A 19,269-nucleotide genomic window follows, 5' to 3' on the forward strand; every position below is an offset into this window, starting at 1 on the left:
TAACTAACCATTATTAACCTCTTAAGCAAATTAGTTAAGAACACGAAGTATTTTAAACTTTATACATTTTATTATGAATTTAATCATGTAACACAACACTTTATGTAACATATCCCAAGCAAATTGTAACCTTTAGTGAAGTTTTTTGTACTACGTCCAAAAAACTAAAAAAAAAGGATGGAGATGTAACGGACCCACCCTTATCAGGGCTAATAGATACATATATATATTTATTACATTGTACAACTTATCAGGACTAACATATACATATATCTATATATTATATTATATAACTTCTCATTGTTAAATATTGCTAAATATGAATGTACCACACGTGCCGATTTCACATCAGACCCAAAAGGTCATTACAGCATCTTGCGAAAGCAGACAACTTGCAATTCTGTTCACAGTTGACCTCAAACACGAGGCCAACCACTAAGAGAAACTTAACGTTTTGGCAACTACCGTGCGAATCTCACATCGAAGCTAGCCAATTTCGACCATGCGAAGGCTGCACTCTCATGCCTCTACCCTTCCTCCACCGTTGACATAAGCGGATGTCATGGACGAGCGAGGTCATCCACGCGCGGACTTTCGATAATTGTGAGGATTCCCACGGCCATTCAACGAGCGGACCAGCATATAAGGGAGAACTTCAGTCATAGCAGGGCAGATGTGCTGGGACCACCACACACTACACTTGAAGTTTTTACCTATCATCTTCTTTTGAAGTCTTAAGCGGCTTATAATTGTCTTAATCATCATATTTTTTAAGCATACTGAACTTATGCTATTAACTGTTTGTCGTTGTACATGTTTTATAAGTATATTAAATTAAATGTTTGTGATTTACTCTGAAGTTATTCTATTAAATATCTAAAAACCTATCACCACGATTGTGACAAGACTCCAACAGCCTGCAATACATACGTACAGGGCTACAGGGTTGCTACAAAAGAATACAGAGATAGATAATTAAAGGCCAAATGAAATTGTTACAATCTTCGGTGCAATTTTTACCCACGACCTCTTTGTTATTTTCTTTTTTTAAGTCTCCTGTTTTTTTTAAAATTAAATTATACGCTACGACTGCAGCTGCAAAACGTTTTCGGTCCGACATTTATCGTACGAAGTATTGTCATCAACTACGCTCTAAATGCTCTCGACAGAAATATCATGTACAAATGTACACAGGTCATAGAAAACGTGTACATTATCATATTTATGTTAAGATTTGTCTTTATGAACACTTAATTTTTGTCAATTTGTTGCTGTGTTTTGTGTAATTCTATAGAATAAACTCATAATTTAGACGTCTTAAGTAATCAGATCGTTAATCTCATATTATTACAAGCATTTCTCTCATTATGCAAAAAAATTATTTAATTTTTAAAGCGGACCCTCTTAGATTTGGTTGACTCGTACAACTCCTTCGAAATATTCAACTTTGGTAATGGTGTCAGACTATGTAGAGGTAAGTTTTTGTACACCTGCATATAGACCGGGTCAAGCTGTACCGATTCCCCGACAACCATTGTTGACGGGCTATAATGATTATGCAATGGCTGTTTAGGACATCTGTTGCCTTGCAATTTTCGCCTGACTTCTTTGTTTTCCATATCCCTCTGTTGTTTGAGCAACTTAAGCCGTTCCCATGCTCTAGTCGATCGGGAAACCGAATTAACACCGTTCATCATCACTTGTAGCGTGGTAGACGACGCCACACGTTTGATATCTGGTGGCAGCCGATATGTGTACACGGTTATGATATTGGATTTATCTAAACGAGGCCAAGGAGCAGCTGTACCTGTTGGTTGATAAATCATTTTAAAACAATACTGGACGTTAGACAAACTATGATGCTATTTAATAGTTTTAGCCTTACGTTAACGATTTATGGATATCAATTACAAAGTTAGTTGATTTTGTTTATAACATTTTCCATTGGCCAGTTAATTATAAACTGACATAAATTATATTTCATTTAATCATATTCAGTTTAAAAATACTATTAAACGTAAAACCAAAAATGGTACTCTTTTAAATAGATGGTTGTCTTACCTAACGTTCCTATGTAATGTCCGTTAATTGTCCATAACCGAACACTCATATCAGAACTGCTGGTCACCACCAATTTTATGTGCTGCACGTACTCAATATGTCTGACGGCAGCCAAGTGTCCTTGGTACGAGCTTATTAGTAAAACGTCTAGGTTCTGTACACTGCGTTCAGCGCGTCCAACGAAGAACGAATATATGAGAAACGGGAACCGGAGTCTGAGCAGAGGCATACTGATATATTGCTTTTCAATCACACCGAAATTGACTATGTACCACACTTTTATATAGCCTGTGGTGAAGCACGTGAAGAGGTACTTGCTCTTGTCATCGGACGCCATTGACGTGACATAGTCACCGTCTTCGTGAATCGCTTTAAACTGAGCCACGTATGCCGGTATCTTGTACGTGGACCATATCTGCACGACCCCGTTACGAGTAGCTATAAGCAACGTACCTATTCGCTTACCATCCTCTCGGCCTCGAAGGAAATGAGAGCATGCTGCTGCGAAGTACTCTCTAGGTGTGTACTTGACCCCGAGCCTCTGCATGCGTGCCTCCCTGGTCTCTGTCATTCCACTTAACTGGGTCGTTCTCGTCAACCTACTGTCGTCAGCTCGGTACTGCATACTCGACAAACCCCCAGAACTCATCACGCTCTTGCTGGCCATGCTATTCTTCTGACTTGTCGCTTTCGAGTCTGGTTTCATTTTAACCGGGTAAGTTTTGATTTGCTGACCGGTTTCCAACCTCCAAAAACCTATTTTACCACCGTATGACGTCGTAACTAACGTTGACGGTAGCTTCACACACATAGTTAGTATAGCTTCTTCGTGTTTAACTAACCATAATTTCCCCTTAGACACGAGCAGTGGGTCGTTGAACTCCGTGATCCTGCGGTCCCAACTCGACACTAATACCTAAACATACACGTGCACATGCCAAATAGTCGTCATAAAAAACCTATTAATAAATATCTATTACGGCTAGTTTTAGTATCGATATATACCTTGTTAGGCAACCAGATAATCTCAGATATTTGACCCCTGGACGCTATACTTAATTTGTTCAGGCAGGTACCGTTAGTGGGGTCCCACATACGAATGGTACCGTTTTCAGCGCCGGTGACCAACAGACCGCCAGACGGATCGAAATTGGCTGCGGTAATCTCTGCCGGAACAGTTTCGCCGAATATTTGCTTGGTGTGCGCATTAGGAGTCTTGTGAAGTAGTGCGCCAGACCACAGGTTCCAGACAGATATCACCGAATCTGCGGACACCGATACCAAAATCCTATACAGTTTATTGTATAATGTCTTGACGACGGCCGCATTGTGGGAATATCCATCGGTGAACATCTGGTTGATGTTTTCACCGCACGGCAGAACCACTATTGACCGGCTGCCCATGATTAGCGTATTGTTGGATTGATTGAACAGGATGGACACGTCCTTGAAGTCGGGCCTGAGCGCTATAAGACCGGTGTAAGTCATCAAGCACGTGCCTTGATGCACGCTCCACACGTTGATAGTGCGATCGGCACATATCGAGTACAATCGCTTGTTATTGTTATTATAGAACACATGCATGATGGGCGCGTTGTGTCCAGTAAAGTTGATGCTTCTCTGTTTGGTCGTAGCACTTGTCCCTTGGAAGCTCTCAATGCTCCACACCCTGACTACGCAGTCCCGGCTACCAGTGACTAAATGGGTGTTGGCGATTGTGCAAACGCACGAATACCCCAGAGGCGACGCGAACCAACGCATCCATCCATTTTCGACGGCTTGGAAATACACCATCGACCGTGTGGCTGACTCTGACACGGATACGATAGATGTGCCGTTATCGCAAAATTCCACTTGCAACACGTCGAAAGTATGCAAGTCGGGAAACTCCAATACGTGAAAAGGTAACGTCGCAGCAACTCTAGCAGTGGCCGCTTTGTACTTAGCCCGCAAAATAGTGTAGTCGTGTATAACATAACCATCGCCCGATATCATCCGAAATGGACCACGACTTCTGGTCATCATCGAAAGAATACGCACTCCGCCGCTATAATCACCGAACATTAGTCTAGAACTGAACTCCCGTGGGTCGGCGTCTCTCTTGTAGTAGTACGAAAAGCAAGTGACTATGTGGGGCAAGTTTTCAATGACCACACGTAATCGAAATTGATCGGCCAAGGTATCGTAGAAGCGTAGTTCGTTTTCCGCAGTACTCACTCCGACGATATTCAGGTCAGGCAGAACGACAAGAGCGGTGAGTTTGGTGCTGAACATATCCTGATGACAAAATTTAACATAATTTCATAGTAAACCTTAGAACGCGCTACACGCCTAAGAAGACTCTCTTTTTCTTGGCTACGAAGTTTACTGTACGCAATTATCACCAAGGCTTCTACACATTATATAACATCACGTCACTTTTTAAGTCGACCACATAACATGTTCTTAAAATTATTATACAATAGTGTTTCCGAATCGGCGCGACCAGAAACAATTAATACTGAACGCCATGCGAGACGTAAAACATAATAAGGCGAGTGAATATCAAAGCAAGCATAAGTCACTACCTGGAGTTATCGGTTATGTGCCCTCCTCATTGGTGAACACCTTCTTGATATTTAATAATCAAAATTGCTATGGAGAGCTGAAAGCGTTCATTTTGACACACAGTTTAACAAGTAGGGGATTCCATAGGAAATGTTTTGGCGACCAGTCATAAAAAACCCTATCACTCTACTTTTGACTTATATTGGACGCTAGATTTTGAATTTCAACCCGTCTCTAAATGTTCAACGCGCCGATCCGGTCGGGATACAGTGTACGTACATTACATTTCGGGATGGGGCCCATTCAATTTTCTTCCATTTCATGTCTAACGTCCAAAAGCTGATCATACCGTCTAAGCTGGCCGTCACGTATTCACCGTCGACAAACGTGGACACGGTATCTTTACCGAGAAGCGGTTTAAAGGCGACGCCTACAATAGGTCGCCTGTGTTTGTTGACGATTTTCACGGGCTTGTCCAATATCAACACGACAGGCTGGTTGGACGGTTGGAACTCGATTATGTCGAACTGCCTACGGTAAGCCTCGAACTCGACCGCCACGTATGCGACAAACTGCAAAAAACTGGCGAACCCCTCTTTCTTCAGATCCATTTTGGCAAACATGGCCCTGAAGTTTTCATCGGATATCTTAAGATCGTACGGCTCCAACACGGCCCTCAGCTGTTTTTCGGTAACGCTACCGGTGCTGGACTCGTCGTAGAACCGCTGCCGGATTTCAAATACCAGTTCTTTACTGATATTCTTCACTATGTTCCCCAGAAATATCTTCTTAATTGTCGGTTCGAATAGTTCTTCATTCGGCTCATCGTTGCCCACACTTGTGTTCTCCGTCTAAAAACCAAATATCTGTTGCTTAATCGTCGCGATTTCAATTAATTTTTTAACAGGGATGGTAATTATACCGTTACGTACCATTTTCAAACGTTGAAACACCGAAATCAAACTTGCAAATTATTTATCTAAGTGTTATGCTACACCAAACAACTTGTTTAATTATTAAACAATTTAACCCGTTACTTGGTTGATTATTTTAATCCAGATTGTTTTGTTAATATCACAACAATAGATAGAACAAAAAAAATACTTACATATTTATTTTACTTACAGATTTGAATCGAAAGGTTTTTTTAGAGTGATTATACCTACTAATAGTTCTTCCAGACTAGATCTACACAACTCCACAATAATCCATTCCACTTCTCTGGCTTTTTTTAAACTGATTAAACTGAAAAATATACGTTAAATATAAAAATTTTAGCTTAATTTTAGCATAAACATTGCTTATTTATTATAATTAAAATCAGCTAAAAAATTGAAATATTAAAATGTACAAGAAAGAATCCTGATGTAGTACTCTACACCAGACGTTGAAATATTGAATAATTCCTTGTCACGCTATTCTGAGTGGCAGTCAAATTGAGAGCATTTAGTTTTGATAGAAATAGTAGGTTAAAAATTAATTAATAACGTAAAAAAGCAAAGTGAGCAATTTTTTTATATTTATGTGTAAAAAGATTTTCAAAATGGCAAAATCGTACAACAAGTAAGAAATACTGGACACGTTATATTTATAAGGACGCGAAATGTGTTGATTTCCTATATTATTATCTCTCAATTAGAAAAATACGGTAATGTTATATTTTTTTGGCTAATTAATAGTTAGAGCAAAAGTTAATTAAATAAGTGTTCGTTGCTGGTTATAAATTGGATTAAGATTATTGCTTCCTTTTTGTTAAACGTTTTGCAAAGTACTAGTAGAACATATTATTATCAATTATTGTGGTTTTGTCGTTAAGCATATTACAGGTGTCTGTGTAGCGGCTGTCCGGCGCGCATCACATTTGATATAATGAAATGTTATTTATCATAAATAAAGTTAGTGTATTATTTTTTCGACACAAATTATCAATCCTAAAGATAAAAAACAACTGAATAATATTAATAAGTAACATAACATAAATGTTCGACAATTACAACATTCATTAAACTACATAATATACGACACCCAATAAACCTCTTGTAAATTTCAAAACAGCTCCTTCATACATACTCGCCAAATAGATATCTATATGCATCTAGATATCACGTGCATTAAAACCAATTTAATCATAAAAATAAAATCTCCATCAAGAACATATACAACTTCATAAGTAGTAGTAATTTAGGGCTTTACCGCCCATTTTTACAAATTATAGTTTAACCTTATATATTGTTTAGTATAGAAAATTATTTGTAACATTGAGTGTTTTACTAAATAAGAAGTGGAAGAAATAAATCATATATAAAAACATGTTTCAAATAAATGATAGTCATTTTAATTAAATTTAAACAGTATAATAATGGATGATTATAATAGTGAATGTGATGTTTTTTGTACATTAGACTATTTAGATTGTAAAACGCGTAACAAGACTTTTGATAAATGTAGTAATACACTACTTATTTCAAAGCGAGAACTTATGAGTGAAGCCGGTTTTATTTATATTGGTGATGGATCAAATGATGATGTCTCATGTTTTTATTGTCGTCAAGGTCTGAGATCTTGGGAGCCGAACGACGAACCTTGGATCGAGCATGCAAGATGGTCTCCAGATTGTGGTTATCTTCGGTTAGTGAAGGGTTCACCTCATTGATTTTAAAACCTATTAAATAAAAAAAAGATGTTAATTTATTACAACATTCTTACATTTAAATTAACTCTTTAAATACTAGTAAAACCATGAATTCACATTGTAGACGCAGTGGCGTAGTAGGTTAAGGCGTGACTTTCTAGGATAAATTAATAGGATGTGGATTGATAGCACTCATGCTAGGCTAGGTAGGTTGAGGTTGAGTCATACTTTAATTCATTCCGTCACTGCGTCTACACTTTTTGCATTTTTTTTTCCAATTTAAAAATAAAATATAGCGGTAAGAAGAGGGGGGGGGGGCTAATATAGTTAATCAAATGTTTTTCAAGTGTTTAGTACATAGAGTTTCGTATAGTAGTACAGTCGATGTTAAAAGTATTATTCCAAGCACAATGCCTTGTATTAAATGTAGTCTACTAGAAGCTATTTATAATTTTATAATTAAATTAGACAAAATTGAACATTCAAATATAGAAAAATCTACATCTAAAACAAAACTTGAGGAATCTTTTGAAGAAGTTCTACACCAGACAAAAGAATTACAAAATGTAAAGAATCTAAAAATTGCACAACCCATTTGGTCAATTACACTGGAATAAGTAGAAGAGGGGGTATGTTTTATACTCAAGGTTTGTATATATATACGTCATCTTTATGCTAAAGATATAAGTAGTTAATATAGAGTTAAGTTGTACGGACGTTTATGTGCATGCTAAAATTTTATTTAAACAAAATGGCAAATGTGTTATCTAAATCTACGTTCACCATTGACCCCAAAAGAACTATCTCGGTAGGTATTCTTTTAAATAAAAAATTATCTATTATTGTTTATTTAGATTATAAAAATAGTCAAGACCAGCTAATTCTTGATGAAAAACAGTGGCGTACTCTGATGGAATTTCAAATATTCAACAACATTGTGAACACAATTCAAAACAATGCAAAGCGAATACAATTAGGTTCAGATTTTAGTTGTACTACTAACCCTAAAACAGATTCAGTGATATTACGTAATAAAAATGAACGTATGAAATTGACGCGTATAAATTTGTTAACACTTCAGATGATTTCAAATTGTATTGAAGCACATATAACTGAACGCTTAAATAAGTTGGAGTTGTATCAAAAATCTTTTAACGATATATATTCAGCTATACTTAATGATGTTAATAATTTTTCAAGTGAATGTCGACGTATCGATTTCATAACGGCTTTTGTCGCAAACTATGATTTTCAAATGTTTGCAACGGATACAAATGCGTTATTCATCCATGAATTAAAAATTAATTATGATCAAATTATAAATTTGATTATGCGAGAACTTCTAGTAACTATAGTATAATTTCGAAAAGGAAAAAAAAATATATGTATTGAGAGAGGGAAAACGTATACAAGCTAATATTTAAAAAAATATTTCACTCGTTTTAGTTTAGAAATAGCCGTCTTACAAGAAGGTATCATAATGCCTTCACATTTAGAATGCTGCTCCTGTCGAAAGTGTCGTTTGTTAAAATATATAATTATTGAAGCAACCAAAAATAGTGTTAAAATATTAAATCAAAACTTAGAAAATGATATTTCAGTATTAATTGTGAAAACGCCAGATGCTCGTCGATCCAAGCGCTTACAGAATAAAAAATTCAACAAAATCTGAGGAACGAGGATTATTTTTAAAGTATTATTAATCTTATTAAATAATGTAATTGTATTGTGAATTTAAAAAAGTGTTTAATAAACATTCTATTAACTAATCAATTGTGTTATATATATATATATATATTATATAATTACTCACATTTAAGTCTCATAGCGTAGAGTACACATGACAATAATTTCCAACAACTCTATCTGTTAACCTTTAAAAAAAAAAAATATATTGAAATATTTTTTTATTTTACTAATTTAAAATCAGCTTACAGTGATCTCTAACGTTCATGTTTTCAACAATAATAAATACCTCCCTAAAAACCCTAAAAAAAACAGTATAATATTAATTCAACAATAATTAAAAAAATTAAACTAACTTACATATTAATCCGAATCAGTTAGCCAAATGGTTTCAATAGCTGGCTGATTAAGACGCAGAAGTGGAGGTAACACGTCTGCATCCGATTCATAAGTAACATCTGTTGATGACCCTTTTTTTTTAAAAAAAAAAAGAAGAAAATATTATTTTATTTCAAATAAAAAAAAAATTAACTTACATGAATCTGCTAGCGAAATTATTGATGGTTCTGATGTAGACCAATTTCCAATTCCATGTTCGTCATCTGTATCCGCTAAATAAAAAAAGTACGTTACTTATTTTGTAAAAAAAAAAAATGTTAATATTCATTTATTAACCCATCGTTGGTAAACCTATATTGAAGAACACGATTGCTAAACTTTTTCCATTATTATTAATTACTAGTTAAACTCAGAACATTGAATCATTCAAAGAAATATGTATCTTTTTACTCACTACTAATTGATAATATGTTTTTTTTTTTGTAATTACTATTATTAGAAAATAAAAAAATTAAAAAAACTATAAGTTTATTTTTTAAAAAAATTGTATAGTACAAAAAAACCTTAAAATGTGCTCTGTGTGAAACGATGGGTTAAATAAAAAAAACTTACATTCCAACCACAGTGTTGATTTACTATGAAAAGACTTCACGTCGCTACTCGAGCTCCAAGGAGAATATGAAGTCGACGAGAGCGACCGTTGACGTAGGGGTGGTAATGAAAAAAAACTAGAACTGGAATTAACACTTACCGATCGACTTCGCGATGCGGTAGTATCAGTCTCAAGAGATGTGTAAGAACCTATCCGTCGCCGTTGTGTTCGGATTTTACACGGTCGCCGCCGTCGTTTGCAACGCCTCACCGTTCTAGCAGACGATGGATAGGAATCGCTGTCCATTTTGAACTAACAGCTTCTTACTCATACACTAAGTTTGATAGTAAAAAAAAAATCCCACTTACTTTTTAGTGAAACAGTTTCGCCTTGTAATAAATATAATCATTTGAGTCATAGCAACCATTACACAAAAAAAATTACTACGATTCATTGAACAAGACACACCGCGTCAATGAAACCCTGTGGTTAGTTGTATTCTATACGCTGCGTGATCTGTGTTTATACGGTTTATGTGGGTAATGTTCGAGTCTAGTTAACTTTCTTCACACGTGAATAAACATTAATATTATTATTATATACCTTTACTATACTACTGAAAAAAAAACAATGATTTCTAATTTAAAATATTTTATTGTAGTACTATATAATCTTATCTTAACAGTATATCGTTACGTTAAAATCATACAATATTATTATTATAATGAAATGTTCTCCACCATTATTATTATTGTTATACTGCTGAAAAAAAAAACAATGATTTCTAATTTATATTAATACTATAATGATACTAATATAAAATATAGCAGGTGGTATTATACCTCTGCTATACTACTGAAAAAAAAAACAATGGTATATAAGTAAAAAATATAACTTGTCTTAACAATATATCATTACGTTAATACCATACAATATTAATATTATTATTATGAAAAGAACCTCCACCATCATGTATTTAAAATAGTTGATATAGCTGTAATAATATCATTCCTTTGTCATTTTTACTGTGCGAGATTCATCTGATAAAAATTTTTCTCCCAATTCATCAAATAGATTTTTCAATAAATTGTTGATTTTAGAATTCGCCTTATTATTTGTAAGACCAATTTTAGCAGATCGGTTCACTTTTCGCCATCTATAAAAAAATTAATTATGCTACGTTTTGGTACCAAAATAAAAAAAAATTCTCACCTCTCACTATAGGATAATCCTAATACATCATTTACCAAATATTCTTGTATAATTATAAAAGACGTTGGACTCGGTGTTTTAATATTAATGACGCATTTTTGATTATTGTCACGTAAAAGCATCATCGATTCTTCATAGTTCGCTTCATCTAAAATAACTGCATCCTTTAACGCTTTTTGAAAAATTGTTGACTGAAAATACATAATTTTACTATTTAAAAAAAAAAAAACAAAAAAAGTATATAAATAAATAATACCGTTTTATTGTTTTTTGACTGTTTTCTTATATTTTTGCTAACTACTTTGGGTTTCTTCACTTGTGGTGGATCAAACGAGCTTGATTCATCATTTCTCTGTGAGGTCTCCTAAAAACATTTTTTATATCATTCATATTATTATTATTATTACTATTATTTAGTTAACTTACTGCGAAGAAGTCCTCGTCGGATGGTTCCAGAATTGACATTTTGTTTGTAAAATAAATTCGAACTGTACTGTCACACAACTAATGTTAATATAACTCTGATGTTTATGTTATTTCTCGTTTTATACCAATCTTGACAAATAAAAAAAATATCCCACCATAGTGCTAACGTTCAAATTTGCATGGTAAAAATAACTTAATCGAAAATATGTACGGAGTGGGATGATTCTGTTTTTTATAATACCATGTAGAGTGTCTTCGAAATAATAATATGAGAAAGATAATTAACCTTCTTTTATTCATTCCAGTTGTAACATTGTAACAATCATTGTACAATAGCTAAAAAAAAAAATTTATAAATACGATTCAATGAACTAACCACAGACCATAGAAACCCTACGACTCGCTGCGTGTTACAATCCTTGAGGAACCTAACTGCTATAGACGTTTAACTATATTCTCCAAGCGAGGTCGATTTAATTTTTTTTTTAATAACACTATAGAAGTGGTATATGTTGTGAATGTCTTTAAAATTATAATATGAGGAGGAGAATAACCTCCTTTCGACTGCATAAATACTGCCTAGTCGTGTGTTTTAAACATCAGTCTGTGATCGTCTTTTACCAGTGGAAACACCGTCTCCTGCTAGTGAAGTGTTTTCGACAGTACTATATCATTCTTAGCTATGTAAGTGTAATAATTTTTTACTTAAAGACATTTAATTTTGTACTCTTGTTGTGTAGTGCTCTTTAAAAATATATTTTTTATTTAAGTCGCCGTCATTTATTTGATAGCAGTGCTAATAAAAATATATATTTTAATTATGTCACCAACGGATGCATAAATTAAGCTATCAGTTCTAATTTTGTACTCTTGTTGTGTAGTGCTCTTTAAAAATATATTTTTTATTTAAGTCGCCGTCATTTATTTGATAGCAGTGCTAATAAAAATATATATTTTAATTATGTCACCAACGGATGCATAAATTAAGCTATCAGTTCTAATTGTGTACTCTTGTTGTGTAGTGCTCTTTAAAAATATATTTTTTATTTAAGTCGCCGTCATTTATTTGATAGCAGTGCTAATATAAATATATATTTTAATTATGTCACCAACGGATGCATAAATTAAGCTATCAGTTCTAATTTTGTACTCTTGTTGTGTAGTGCTCTTTAAAAATATATTTTTTATTTAAGTCGCCGTCATTTATTTGATAGCAGTGCTAATAAAAATATATATTTTAATTATGTCACCAACGGATGCATAAATTAAGCTATCAGTTCTAATTTTCTACTCCAGTTGTGTAGTGCTCTTTAAAAATATATTTTTTATTTAAGTCGCCGTCATTTATTTGATAGCAGTGCTAATAAAAATATATATTTTAATTATGTCACCAACGGATGCATAAATTAAGCTATCAGTTCTAATTTTCTACTCCAGTTGTGTAGTGCTCTTTAAAAATATATTTTTTATTTAAGTCGCCGTCATTTATTTGATAGCAGTGCTAATAAAAAATATATATTTTAATTATGTCACCAACGGATGGAAAATATTGAGTGTCTTTTTAAAAAAAAAAATAGTATGAAGAATGAACATTATGATTCTTTTTTTTTTTTAGAATATCGTTACAGTCCTCACCACTCTCAAGGTCAACACATTCAAAAACTGTTAAGGTATGGCACAACAAACTTCCACACTTTTATTAAACCCTAAAGAAAAAATAAAAATAATTAAAGCACTAGGCAAGCCTAGCAAACATGCTAGGAGAAGAAAGAATTATAAAAATAAAATAAAAAATAAATTAGATGAAGAAATAATAAAAAAAATGTACAATATAATAAAAACAATAAAAGAAAATATTTAAATTTATCAATAATTTTGTTGTTGTTGTATTTGTATATGATTATGTGACTCTTGGTTTTATATTTCTAGTTTGAAAAAAAAAAAAACATGAAAATTACCAAAAACATTCGTTTGAGTTCAACTGGTGATGGTTTACAAGAAATAGGAAGATTTAGGTCCAGGTCGAAAACTTTCTTTTTAAAAAATAAGTTAAAGTTTCTAGACTTTATACTTTTTTTCAAATATGCTACTACATTTATTTTACCAAAAATTAAGGAAGCGTGTAAAAATAACTCAATTAAATTTAATCTTCACTTGGATTGTGTGTATGAAAATGTTTTAACTTCTGAGTTGCAAGATATTTCGTTTAAAACAAAAAACACATTCACAACATCAGGATCCGATTTTACAGTATTGTTGAATAATATATATGGTAAACTTTTGAAGGAAGAAAGTGAATTTATTGCTAAAGGCAGTGGTTGGTCTCTTCGAAATATTGATGGTATACAGCTACGCATAAATGTTGTAAATCCTTTAGAAGGTTCATCGTACATTCCTCTACCACAAAAAATTCAGGGTAGAAGAGCTATAGTTAACATAAATAATAACGACGAAAAATGTTTTAAGTATGCAATATTGTCTAAGTTTGATAGGCGTAATAATAAAAGTAAATTCTCTAAAAAATATTTTGATTATTTAGAGACTAAAAATAAATTTGATTTCAAGTGTATCACATTCCCAACTTCGATTAAAGAAGTAAGAAAATTTGCAAAGATCAATAATGTTTCCATTAACATATATGGACTAGACAGTAAATCATTAATTTATCCAATACTAGTTTCCGATATTGAAAAACGAAACCATTTTGACTTACTTTTACTTAGCAACACTTCACGACAACATTATTGCTTTATATCCAATTTTTCAAGACTTATTAGGTCTCAAAGAACTAAACACAAAGAACAAATAAATATCTGCAAACGATGTTTTACTATTTTTAACAACACACCTTGTAAGAATAAATTATGGGGGTTTGAAGGACTACGAGAACATAAAAAATTCTGTTCTCAACATAAATTAAGCAGACCAGTTATGCTTGAAGATCATGATGATTCTGTAATCAAATTTACAAATTATATAGCTACTCAACGCGTACCAATAGTGATCTATGCAGATTTTGAATGTTTTTTAAAACCTCTTATGGAACAGTCAACTGAAAAACAGAAATCTATTAAAACTTTTCAACACAAACCGATGAGTTTTGGCTTTTATGTTAAAATTGATTACACAACCATTCCACCTGAATTAGTTAATGAATTTAAAATACCTAAAAAACCAGTTATTTACAGAGGTGAAAATGCTGCCAAAAAATTTATGGAAGCTCTTATAAAAGTCGGAGAAGAAGTAGATAAATTGTATCAGACAAACATAGCAATTAATCCTTTAACTAGTGAAGAAACAAATCGATTTCAAAACGCTAGCAATTGTGAAATATGTAAGCGATCTTTTATCAATACCATAAAAGTTAGAGATCACTGTCATTTTACGGGTAAATTTAGAAATGTATTATGTTTGACCTGTAATTTCAAGTTGAAAAATGTAACTTTCATTCCAATTTATTTTCATAACTTAGCGTACGATAGTCATTTCATAGTACATCAATTAGGAATAAATAACAAACGAATTGATGTTATTCCTAATTCGAGTGAAAAATATATTTCATTTAGCAAAGAAATTTCCAAAACTATGAAAATAAAATTCATAGATACGTATAGATTTATGTCAGAGCCTTTAAGTACGCTTGCTAATAATTTAGCCGAAGACAAATCTAGGTTTAAAGAGACATTACGATTTTTTTCAATAGATAAATTAGATTTAGTATGTCGTAAAGGTTGTTTCCCCTACGAATACGTGAATAACTGGGATAAACTTGAACAGACTTATTTACCATCCAAAAAACACTTTTACAACTCACTAAATGATGAAGAAATCAGTAACCAAGATTATAACCATGCGAAAACTGTTTGGAATACATTTAGAATAAAAACTTTAGGTGAATATTCTGATCACTATCTGTTGACTGATATTTTAATATTAGCCGATGTTTTCGAGTCATTTCGAAATCTTTGTATGAATACATTTCATCTTGATGCATCACATTATTTTACAGCTCCAGGATTCGCATTCCAAGCAATGTTGAAATTTACTAATGTTGAACTTGAAAGGCTAAAAGATTATGATATGCATCTCATGCTTGAAGCCGGTATTCGCGGAGGTATCTGTAACAGTGTTAAACGTCACGTAAAAGCTAATATCCCTAATGTCGAGGGAATTAATTACAATCCTGATAAACCCACGTCTTGGCTTACATATTTTGACTGTGTAAACCTCTATGGGAAAGCTATGCTATCGGTTTTACCTTTTCGTAATTTCGAATGGTTAGAAGATTTATCATTAGATATTACAACAATACCAAACAATTCAAAGTATGGTTATATATTAGAAGTTGATGTTGATTACCCTGAGCATTTACACAATGATCATAACGATTTCCCATTTTTACCCGAATTTACATTCCCACCTAATTCAAAGGTGAAAAAATTGATGACTACTTTTAATCCTAAACGAAATTATGTTGTACATTATCGTTCACTGAAGCAAGCTATCGCAAACGGTTTAGTTGTGACAAAAGTACATAGAATTGTTAAATTCGAGCAAAAGAAATGGATGGCACCCTACGTGAAACTTTGTACTGAAATGAGACGAAACGCAACAAATGAGTTTGAAAAAGCGTTTTGGAAACTCGCTATCAATTCTGTTTTTGGAAAATGTATGGAAAACGTGAGAAAACGTATGAATTTGAAATTGGTTACAACTGATCGACAGGCACATCGTTTAATGATAAAACCTAGTTTTAAAGATCGTACAATTTATTCTAATAATCTAATGGCTATACACATGTTCAAGGAGAAACTTAAATTTGATAAACCCATATATGTAGGATTAGCTATTCTAGATATTTCCAAAACTGTTATGTATAATTTTCACTATAATGTAATGAAGCCTAAGTATGGTCGTAACATTAGATTATGCTATTCCGATACAGATTCCTTAATCTATGAAATTATTACAGACGATTTTATGACTGATCTCACAAATGATTTGTCACCATATTTCGATACATCAAATTTTCCCAAAGATCATCCATGTTTTTCAGAAAGGAGGAAGAATGTACCAGGTTACTTTAAAGACGAATTAAAAAGTTTGATTTTACTTGAATTTGTAACCTTGCGACCGAAACTGTATGCTTTTAATGTTGGAGGAAAGGAAAAAAAGAAAGCAAAAGGAGTAAAAAAGTATGTGATTGAAAAAAATATGAAAATGGAACATTATATCAGCGTTTTAAAAGCATATTCTAGTCAAAACACTTTTAGTCAGAACAAAACAATAACATATCAATCTATGAACACAATTCAATCAGAAAAACATCAAGTATATTCAAAAAAAATTACAAACTCGCACTTAGTGCAAGCGATGACAAGCGAATAATATTAGAAAATGGGATAGATACAATAGCACATGGTCACTACAAATATTTATGAACATTATAAAATTTAAATATGTAAATAATTTTATATGTTAAAAAAATTATTTAAATAATTCTGTTATTTAGATGGCACGATTCAGCCGTTTCTTGGAAATTTTTCGAACATTCCGTTCACTCAATGTGACTGCAGCAATGCCTGGAGAATTAGCTCTTATTTTTATCTTTGAGACAGACGATGATTTTAATCAAACAATTGATGACGTTTCAGAAACAGATATCATACTATTTTATCATAATAGAGAGCTTGATGATGAAAAACTAAAAGAGATATTTCCATCGTTTGTACCAACGATAGATAATGGTGCCAAGTATGTATATCCTATCGGTCATATACTTGATGGCAATGCACGTATTGTACTACGCAAGTGGAGGAATGAACATGCAGGTGGTACATACTATGTTAGGAGAAGACCGGATTACGTAGTCATAAATGATATTTTGAAAATATTTCTACATCCATCTATTGAGCAATTCGATATGAATGCTGCAGTAACCATAAACGATAACGGTGAAGTTTTGTCTTTATTGGCATCAAATCCTACATTTAAACGTACTGTATGTGGTGGTCATAAAAAACTAAATATGTACCACTTTGAACGGATAGAGTCTACCATTTTTTCTAGACCGGTATTGGGTATTGTCAATTGCATCCATCATTCAACCACCAATAGAGATGAACGGGTACAAATGAAGTGTAGACTGGATAAAATCTTCCTCGCTGGCTCTGAAAGATTAGCATATAAACTACAAGATCCTAACTGGTTTAACATTTTATATTAGTCAACTAGACACATAAATCTTTAATTTTTAAATATATAACTAAGTTACTATTTTTAATAGTTTAATATAAAGAAATTGTATTTTTTTTTTTTAAATAAAAATTATTTTACAATATTTTCTGTTTTCACCCATGAGTTATGAGATGAATCTAGTCCTAAATACTTTACATACATTTTTCCTTTTGATCTTTTCAAGACACGTTCTATAAGATATGTATCAGGGTAATTAGTCTTTTTAATTTCTTGCTCATAAAAACATCCTAAAATTAGCTCACCTTTCTCATCAGACAATTTGTAGGTTATAGGATTAGTATCTAAAATGTTGCTAATAGTAAAAATTTCTGTAGTCCAACTTGGCGTGTAAGATTTATTAAAAATGTGTTTATATTTTGATATTCTAACCTTTTCATTTAACTTAAATTTTGGTTTTTTCTCTAAACTTTTGCTAGAATAACTTTTATGTGTAACAGAATGAGGAGTTAATCTGGCTTCTTGTGGAGTACAACTAATTGTTCTGTGTCTACTATTATTATATCTGTTTACTAGTTTTGGTAATGCTTTTATCCAGTCCCAACTGCCTTGAGCTGTAAAATTTGTATAAATATAATTTTTTAAAGTTCTAATCACTCGTTCTACCATCCCCGCCTTGATACTACTATAAGTTGAATAATGTTTAATGTTATATTTTTTCATAATATTTTGAAATTTCTCATTATGAAATTCTAATCCAAAATCCGATTGAACAAATTTAGGCTGATGAGTTTTTAATATTTTCATCATCGCATCTTTTATAGTAATTGCTGATTTATTTTTTAAAGGTTCTAACCATACGTATTTAGTAAACGTATCAATAACAACTAAAATATATTTGAAACCACTATTTTTCCTCGAATGCGCCTGCATATCTATCAAATCAATTTGCCAAAGTTCATCCATGAACCTTGTAATAACTTTACGTCTTGGAAATATTTTTCTAGCTGGTTTATGTAATTCGTTGGCTATATCTCTTAAAGAAGTCATAATAGATTAATATGTAAACTAGTTGAAATAATTTTTTTTCTATCACCTTAATTTTTATTACATTATTTTACAGTTCATAATGATTTGCATTAATGACAGAAAATTTATAGAACAAACAATTTATAATTACAACTTGGAAAATATGTCATGTTGTGATTATTACGTTCCTTGGATTCCGGACCATTTGAAACATAAAGAGAAAATCGAGCTGATTAAAGAATATTTTAAGGAGTTGAAGATAGAAGATAAGGATGATGTTGAAGAAGATGAACAAATTGATTATTGGTAATATAAAAAAATGTAAAACATCTTCTATTTTTTAAACCATATATTAAAATATTATAGGTATAGAAAGGATTTATTGAATCAAAAAGAGGATGAAGAAGAAGAAGAAGAAGAAGTACAATTAAGCTGGGAAGAGATAGATGAATGGGTAGATAGTATAATTAAAAAATATGATTTATTAATAATTAATTCAAAAAATATACCATATATTTTTTTTAATTCAAATTTAAATTCACTCAAAAAA

At 32.3% G+C, this 19,269-nt stretch overlaps 1 protein-coding gene and 2 long non-coding RNA genes across 3 annotated transcripts; 1 reads left to right on the forward strand and 2 right to left on the reverse strand.

The window, feature by feature from the left end:
* Positions 1-1,404: 1,404 nt before the first annotated feature.
* LOC126837019 (WD repeat-containing protein on Y chromosome-like) lies at positions 1,405-5,543 on the reverse strand. Its single transcript, XM_050570742.1, has 6 exons — positions 5,514-5,543; positions 4,893-5,459; positions 3,067-4,338; positions 2,062-2,977; positions 1,518-1,807; positions 1,405-1,464 (listed from the first exon to the last, which is right to left on the reverse strand). Exons 1-6 carry the CDS (start codon positions 5,541-5,543, stop codon positions 1,405-1,407), a joined length of 3,135 nt encoding a protein of 1,044 aa, XP_050426699.1.
* A 1,431-nt stretch (positions 5,544-6,974) lies between these two features.
* Positions 6,975-9,976, reverse strand: LOC126836768 (uncharacterized). The gene is made up of 6 exons (XR_007685384.1): positions 9,878-9,976; positions 9,463-9,537; positions 9,287-9,396; positions 9,176-9,228; positions 9,054-9,114; positions 6,975-7,270 (listed from the first exon to the last, which is right to left on the reverse strand). It is a non-coding gene; the product is annotated as an uncharacterized LOC126836768 (long non-coding RNA).
* On the forward strand, positions 7,572-8,291 carry LOC126836769 (uncharacterized). Its single transcript, XR_007685385.1, has 2 exons — positions 7,572-7,887; positions 8,095-8,291. It is a non-coding gene; the product is annotated as an uncharacterized LOC126836769 (long non-coding RNA).
* Positions 9,977-19,269: the final 9,293 nt, after the last annotated feature.

The sequence above is a fragment of the Adelges cooleyi genome, unplaced genomic scaffold, assembly GCF_023614345.1.
Source record: "Adelges cooleyi isolate 19-005CV unplaced genomic scaffold, UGA_ACOO_1.1 ACOO_flye_CR_arks_rails_tigmint_CR_PRNA_247, whole genome shotgun sequence".
Classification (NCBI taxonomy): Eukaryota; Metazoa; Arthropoda; class Insecta; order Hemiptera; family Adelgidae; genus Adelges; species Adelges cooleyi.

What these genes read in the sequence shown, in the direction of transcription:
- LOC126837019 (XM_050570742.1), bottom strand. Translation starts at nt 5,543, where the DNA reads ATGGTACGTAACGGTATAATTACCATCCCT. An exon ending in ACGGTATAATTACCATCCCT is followed by an intron (nt 5,460 to 5,513) that starts GTTAAAAAATTA and finishes TTTGGTTTTTAG; the next exon opens with ACGGAGAACACAAGTGTGGG. An exon ending in AATGGGCCCCATCCCGAAAT is followed by an intron (nt 4,339 to 4,892) that starts GTAATGTACGTA and finishes TTTTGTCATCAG; the next exon opens with GATATGTTCAGCACCAAACT.